The sequence below is a fragment of the Cupressus sempervirens genome, chromosome 10 (genome assembly GCF_028749045.1).
Source record: "Cupressus sempervirens isolate cs-2001-9-10 chromosome 10, ASM2874904v1, whole genome shotgun sequence".
Lineage (NCBI taxonomy): Eukaryota > Viridiplantae > Streptophyta > Pinopsida > Cupressales > Cupressaceae > Cupressus > Cupressus sempervirens.
In genome coordinates this window covers 192,333,150-192,340,998 of record NC_143127.1, presented here as the reverse complement: position 1 = coordinate 192,340,998, position 7,849 = coordinate 192,333,150, and the positions used below count along the sequence as shown (strand labels likewise).

The following is a 7,849-nucleotide window of genomic DNA, read 5'->3' as shown; positions in this document are numbered from 1 at the left end:
TTGTTTGCATCAACCTAGAAGAGGACAATCATAGTTACCAAAAGTGCTGCATAGAAACATCTTTAATGAAGATATTTTAGATATAATAATTCTCTTCAATATGATAGTGCTAAATTAGACTGCTAAATACTTTTAGGATTAATTGATTTTGTACATTAGTACCAACACCACTGGAAAACAATTTATAGATTAAGGAGAATGATTAGTGATTCCCTTCACCATCAGTTAAACAAATTCAATGAGATTTAAGGGTTTTACATGTCTTTGTACCTAATGTACATAATTTCTTGTATGAAGTCATGGCATGGTCTTAATCCCTATGGGAAGTATAACTTAACCAAGCAACTCTATAGTTATTACCCCTAGTTGCAATCAAAATAAAAAAACACACACTTTCATAGGGTGAACGATTCTTTTTCTATGCTCATAACTAGAAAGCTAAAGGGAGATATAGAACTTTGAATTTCTCTTGAAGTAGCCAATCTCATAAGTGATTATGGTAGCTTTTTCATATAGTACCTCTAATTCACCTACATTTGCATTGGAGGCTTTTAAGATTGTCCTCTTATGTTGCCTCACTCCATAGATGACCAGTTGGTACTTTCATAAGTTTGTAGGAAAATTGGTTAGGTAAACAAGAAGTGTAGGAACAAAGGATGAATTCCTTTCCCAAATGGTATTGTGCACTACAATTATTTTTCTTCTTTAAATGCTCAAGACATTAAGAGATCTATGGTGAAAATGGCTTTGTACTCTTTCCACAGTCATTTCCCATTTAATGGTAGCAGGTATGTTAAAAACAACTTGACACTGGGACCTGGCTATCTCCATTTCCTTGCAATGAATGACTATTGGCTGAAATGTGAAAATGACATCAAAGTGAGAAGAAGGGACTGGAGGATTTTTATGATACAACAAATCATTGATTACAAAATGGGATGTGATGTGATAGACATAAAAGGGGATGGATTGAACCTAATCGATCCTTTCTTCTTTGAGAAAATATAGCTATTAGAATTGCCATACATTAATTAGTCTCCATCAGAATTGAAAGACCTTAAGGATAGAACCTTCTTTGTGATTCAACAAACTTAGAATTGGTTAAAGAATAAAGTCAAAGAAGCCATGACTAGTAGATCAATAGGAAGAGATAGGAGACAATGCAAGGAAAAGTTATAATTCCTAGAGGGGTGCATTAGTTTCATCTGTTCCCTCTTCTATACCTACTTCTTCTGGTTCTTTACATAGCACACAAGGTGGAGATGATGGTGAAGATCTGGATAAAGGATTAGATCTAGTTTCAGCATGTGAGTTCAATGTACTCACCAAGGAGAGGAGATCAAAACCTAAGGAGAAGAATTTAAAACCAATCTAGAAAATGATAAATGAAGCTCTTGAGATTAATGCTTTACCATTATCATTCATAGATGAGATGGTTCAATCCATAGCATCCCCTACACACTCATTGTCTCTTGAATGTGCTAAAGCAACTTAGGAGGTGTTAGTTGTAGAGAATGTACATAACATGGATTTATCATCAATAGTCCTACAAGTTACTTCAGTAATCAAATCACCTACTAATATCCCAAAATCATGGTTACAAAAAAGTTTGGATAGAAGGAATAAAAGTACTATCCAATTGGAAACACCAAATATGGATGTTGTAGCTAGTTTAGTGCATAAAGATATGAAAGTAAAGAAAACTAGAATAGATTCTAGACTGGTGGCGAATCCTACATTAGGAAACCTATTTGTTGAAATCGCACAACTCATATAGAAGAACATAAATGAGGTAGATGAAGTTAATTTTAGCATAATAGAGAAGATCTATGCTGGACCACTTGCAAAGGAAGATAGCATAATTTTCAAGTGTTAGCTATTGCCCTAATAGAATAGTTAAGGAGAGATAAACAAGCTAAGAATCAACTCAAGTGTTAAGTTCGATCCATTTCTTCATGCATTCAATTGATGGTCAGTCATTCCTTTCTAGATCCTAGTTCATCTGTAGAGATAACAAGAGATCCCAAGAAGATGTTTGATGAAGAAACCATTTAAGGCATATGAGAATACCAAACTTATGATAAGATGGTGAAAGCATGGATAAAATGCATGAAAGAATGAGCATCAAGCCTATTTTATGAAGTCAAGGTTACAAATGCTAAGGAAAATCACATACAATGAAACATTCAAAAAGAGTTAACAACTCTTAAGGAACAACGAACATGATGGAGAGAAATTGATGGTAATTTAGTAGATATTAAAGGAATGGACAATGATATAGTCAAATCATTGAAGTTAGCCCCTAGTGGAGAAGAAGAGAAAATCGATGTATGGCTAGAAAACATCAGATGGAAGAATGATAGCATAAATGAACAATTGGATGAAGGAGAAAAATTCTTAAACTTTTGGAAACTACTGAAAAAGAATGCCTTGGGGAATATACCAATGATTGTAGAAGGTATTCCTATTAGCAAACACACTCAAGATCTAGACATATCTTCTATTTTGGAGTGCATAGGGGTAAAGATCAACACCGGACTTGGCAAGTAAACAAAGTTCATATGGTAACATTATGATGAGATTGAGTTGTCTCTCAGTTGTATTGGACTCCTATATTCAATACGTAGTAGGTTACATCCTAGAGTTGGATGAAGTTAAAAAGAGACATGGTCTATGCAAGTTGAAAATGTAGAGTTTGATCATCATAAAAAAAAAGGCTTTGGTATAGGTCTTCAAATCATTTAGATCATACAAGGAAAACCTAACTTAGCTACTCACAATGCCTATAGATCAAAAAGAAAGCTTAGGAAATATTAGTGATCATAGTTGAAAATTAGAAGTAGATGTGTCTAAAATGGTCTTAGATTATGTTGATATATATTTTGCAAAGAGGTCAACTTTAGAATTAATTTTGGTTTTGGTCAATGCCTTAACATTTTCTAATTGTAGTTGAGCATTGAAGGTTAGAGTTGGTTACAAACTATCAATGAAGTAGTCCAAACTCTAACTTTTTGAGTAGTTACGAACCTGAAAAAGTTGGTTATTCTAGAATAGCTATAAATTTAAGAATCTCAAAGTAATAGGGGACTTTTTAGATTCTGGAATAGGGTAACACTTACGTTAGAGTTTTGGTGATAAGACAATTTTTGGAAAGTGTGTACAGAGTTTGTCTTTGTAACTAAAGTTTCTATCTATGTTCTTGGTGCAAGGAAATAAAGGAACATGCATTTGGGTTCTTTTCCATTCTTTGGAACAATAATAAAAGAGGTTTGAAACATTATAGAGTTGAGAATTGACAAAAATAAAGGTGCGTTCAATTTAAGCAATATTTTACTTGTGTGCAAGTTAAAGTTAAAGTTATAGACTTGGACATTATTATTTTCTCCAAATAATCTTGTCAACACAATATTTCTTGTGTACAAGAAAATATTATTTTTAATCTTTCACATGACTTTCATTAAAATATCCTATTGTACTCTAGTTTAGAGAAGGGAATCAAAGATAAATGACTAAATTATGATATAGTTAGTTAATGGTACATATTGAAATCCATTGCCAACCAAGCTTGAATCTACTATTACTCTTAATTGAATAGAAAATATAATGAAATAGATAATAGTTCTTTCCTTATATTTTGTCAATCCAAGTCTTGATTGAACAACTTATTGAAAAGATGACACTCTATATAAAACCACATACATTGTGACTTGTGCCCACTATCCTTCCAATGCTTGGTAAGGATTGTTGTTATGGCATAGTTCTTATTGTTGATACTTAGTGCACTATTTATTTCAAGAGTGCTTTGAACCAAGAAACTGATGCTTTTGGGTATCGAGTTAAGTTATTCTTATAATCTATGTAATGAAGACCAAACCAAACAGTGTAACCACTTGCCCACTCAAAGTTGTCTAGCAAAGACCATACAATGTAACCTTGTATGTTGGATCCAGCCCTGTTATTCAATCTTGAATATTTTAGTATATAATATCAAAAAATTAAAAATTAAATTGCAAGCTTGTAAAAGCTTACCTTATTGCTTGTTGAATAAATGATAAATGCTTTGCATGAAAATCAATTCGCCAAGTATCATTAAGAGATTGTGAGAGCGGCATTGTATCATTGTTGATCTCATCGACGCCTATATAAAATATATTCAATCAAGTTTATCAAGGACTACAAAAATTTAATGGGAGATGTCGAATAAAAACACTCATCATTGTCAACAATAGCTTTTTATGAGTTCAATTGACAACGACATGTCTTACCATTCTCTGTGATGAAAACTAGTGGATTGCCATATTTGATCTTTTGAAGTTTATGAGTTTAATTGACAAGGACATGTCTTACCATTCTCTGTGATGAAAACTAGTGGATTGCCATATTTGATCTTAACGTACTTCAAAAGATCTCCTATCCCACGGGGATACACGTGAAGCCAACTCGATCCCGCCTGTTCCACCCAATTTAAATATTAAAAGCTGGCCATGTAATATTTCGTTAATAAATTGCTTTCAAAGTTTTTGTCAGACTTACCACAGGTCCAATAGGCATTCCGTTCCTCTCATCTGATTAGATTAAGATATCAATCCATGTCAGAGAATAACAAGTTCAGATTTCATAATTTTTTTTAATAGAATCAAAGAAGTGTACCTGTTAGATTCGCTTGAGAGTCCAATGCATAGCTTATGTTAAGGGGATTTGAAGCAGCATCAACAACGTATTGAGCAGTATAATAATTTAAGCCCACAAAATCAAATGAACCTTTCATCATAACATGTTCACGCCCACTAAATTTTGGTAAACGATCGCCAACAAGCTTTCTCATAGATGAGGGGTATCTCCCTTTTGTAATTGGATCCATATACCTGAAAAGTGCAATCAAATTCACATGAAATCATGCGACTAGAATGGGCTTTGGTAGAATGTTTTTGCAAGATTCTTGCTTACCAACGGAACATGAAATCCAAGGCCCTTTGGGTGGCTTTCCGGTCGGCATGTGATTTTGAATATGGAATAAGCCAGTTGGTCACTAATGTAATTCCGATCAGTCCCTTCTGTAGCGCCTGCACAAGCCCATTGCAGATTGGCATTCTAGTCGTTGTATGTAGAGTAATGAGAATTAATGGGAAAGTGTGAGTTACCTGATATTTCCTCTTATATTTACGCACAGCAGCTGCATGAGAAAGGAGAAGATTATGGGTCACAATATAAGGCTCTGTTGCTGAATTTCCTGTGCTTGAACTTCCATCAGAAGAGGAATGGCGGCCGGGAGCATTTGTGCCAGTCCCATATCCATAGGCAGCGTACGAGAAAGGCTCGTTTAATGTAATCCAATGCTTCACTCGATCGCCGAATTGTTGAAAGCAAAACTCAGAGTAAGCTTCAAAATCTTTCCTGCAAATACAAGAAAATGGGTAATCATCAGTGTATCCCATATGGGCATAGATGTATAAAGGATTTGATGATATGGAGAGGATATATAGTACACAATATTTTCGCTCAGAAAACCTCCATATTTATCCTCGAGAGCTTGCGGGAGGTCCCAATGAAACAATGTCACAAAAGGCTTGATATCTACAACAAAGAGTCTGTTATAGTCTCATCCGGAAATATCCTTCCAAATCGATAATACCAAACTATAAACATTTTTACCATGCTTTTTGAGCTCATTAAAAAGATTATTGTAGTAGGCCACTCCAACTTTGTTTATTCCACCTTTTACCGTGCCATCTGTAGCCCACGAAAAGGAAAACCCTATTTTAGATATCAAAAAATAGTTTTAAAAATTATGGTTGCCTAGGGAAAAAAGTGGCTCACTTGGTAATACGCGTGACCAAGAAATAGATAGCCTATGTACATCCATGCCCATGTCCTTCATCAGCTTCACATCCTCCTATAAATCACACAAACCCCTTTTAATATAGCAAGAAACAAAAAAAAGGGTAAATATTCATGACCTGTCATGGATCTGAAAAGAAAGATATGATTTGAATAAAAAGTTGTGAAAAGTCCACCTTATAGCGGTGGTATTGATCCACAGCAACATCCCCGTTGCTATCATTAGCAGTATTCCCTGCTCACAATTTCATTTATAATAAGATTTCAAACATAGATTGCAAGATAGAAATAGAAAAATCAGACTAATAAAGGTATAAAATTCACCCGAGATATGCGAGAAAGTGTCCCATATGCTCGGGCCTCTTCCTCCTTCATTGGCAGCTCCTTCATATTGATATGAAGCAGACGCTGTGCCGAATACAAATCCAGCAGGAAACCCACTCCTATCCAGTACTTTTATATCTTCCCTAGCTGATACAATAGACATTAACCACATACACAACACTCTAAAAGTTATACATCCCTTTCCACAATTCATTGTACTAAACTACTAAACTTGTATAGTTTTTCACACAATACAATGAAACACAGTTATGCCACGAGGATGCAAGAATAACTTCTATTTATATAAGAAAGACAGAACACCTTATGCGAGAAGTTGACCATGAAGCACGTGTCAGACCAGTTGGTCTCTTTTGACCTTTTATGATTTCTAAGTCATAGATTCGCAAGTTTTAATATATTCAGGAGAATTTCAAAAGTATCACTTAGTTTAGGTAAAATTTGAATGAGAACAATGAAGTACTTGGATTTTGAATTAATTTAGAACAATGAAGTACATGGATTTTGAATTTATTTAACACTCTCCGATTTTAATAGTGGGAGTTAATTAGTCCTGGTCAGGCACACCGCGTGGGCCTTTGAAACAATGGCCAGAACCGGGGATCCAAAAAACTGCACAACCGTGGATTAACAGAAAAATAAGGAAGCGCGAGCTAAACGATTTTTAGTATTTGTATTATGAAAGTCCCTTATCCTTTTTCTAAATGTCTCTAAAATACCATAATACCAAAATATCTTATCCTCTCTTGAATAAAATCTTGTGTATGCTAAGATTGCTAGAAGATCATACAATGACTTCAAGGTTCCTTTAATGCCAAGTCTTAACTGTGGATAAGATCGGTGGTTGATGTGATTTGTTGATGATCACAAGGGGCCTTACGTGTTTATTCATATTCATTTCAAGCCATATTGGTCGTCGGAGCTATCTTAATGTTTTACAATGAAGTGCTTTTTTGGGAGTTTTCACAAAATATATAGAAATTCAATAAGAAAGGGTTCAGGAATTCTATTCTAATCCTAAGGGTAGTGATAACAACAAATAGTACTATAGTGGACAAATTCCTTAATTTACTGAATCTCTCTTCGCCAAGTTATACTACAACTAAGAGTGAACTAGTGCAATCTTCAAGGGTTATGCCAAAGATTTTCATATCACAGTATACACCATCATAAAGAGAAATGTATATGAATGATAGAAGTTGAGCATATGCATGGAAGGGGTTCAGGCTAACTTTACACAACGAGTTAGAATCACTAAAATGTCAAAAGTATGAACCAAAGGAACTCATCAATACACCATCATATTCTTCATTGTAATCACCACACATTGACTATGCTAAACTTAATCTAATTGAAGAAATTTAGGTGAATGAGCAAGTGCTAAGACACGTCAAGTATTCACCAAACTCCAATGAAAACATTATTATCTCAGCAACTCATAGCAACAATCTCATAAAAATATCCCTTTTCAAATGAGAAATGAGGCCTTTATATAGGTTCTTGATTAAAACGGGTGGCCCGGATGATCACAATAACCGATGGCCAAGATCATGCCACATCAGCCCTAATTAGGGTTAGGGCAATGGAAAGGAATCTACATTAATGCCATAAGGAATCCACTACTGTAGTGGGTAATAAATGCCCACTATGCATGCTCATTTAAGAAGGA

The 7,849-nt window shown here is 34.6% G+C and overlaps 1 protein-coding gene across 1 annotated transcript; it reads right to left on the bottom strand.

The window, feature by feature from the left end:
- Window positions 1-3,577: 3,577 nt before the first annotated feature.
- Window positions 3,578-6,423, bottom strand: LOC149533293 (beta-glucosidase 12-like). Its single transcript, XM_089807696.1, has 12 exons — window positions 6,163-6,423; window positions 6,015-6,073; window positions 5,818-5,893; window positions 5,653-5,730; window positions 5,487-5,574; window positions 5,142-5,394; window positions 4,948-5,063; window positions 4,651-4,865; window positions 4,534-4,565; window positions 4,348-4,450; window positions 4,030-4,138; window positions 3,578-3,952 (listed from the first exon to the last, which is right to left on the bottom strand). The coding sequence occupies exons 1-12, from the start codon at window positions 6,374-6,376 to the stop codon at window positions 3,787-3,789; spliced, it is 1,509 nt and encodes a 502-aa protein (XP_089663822.1). The 5' UTR covers window positions 6,377-6,423; the 3' UTR covers window positions 3,578-3,786.
- Between the last annotated feature and the right edge of the window lie 1,426 nt (window positions 6,424-7,849).

What these genes read in the sequence shown, in the direction of transcription:
- LOC149533293 (XM_089807696.1), bottom strand. Translation starts at nt 6,376, where the DNA reads ATGAATTGTGGAAAGGGATGTATAACTTTTAGAGTGTTGTGTATGTGG. An exon ending in TTGGTCACGCGTATTACCAA is followed by an intron (nt 5,731 to 5,817) that starts GTGAGCCACTTT and finishes CGTGGGCTACAG; the next exon opens with ATGGCACGGTAAAAGGTGGA. An exon ending in CTCTCAAGCGAATCTAACAG is followed by an intron (nt 4,566 to 4,650) that starts GTACACTTCTTT and finishes TAATCTAATCAG; the next exon opens with ATGAGAGGAACGGAATGCCT.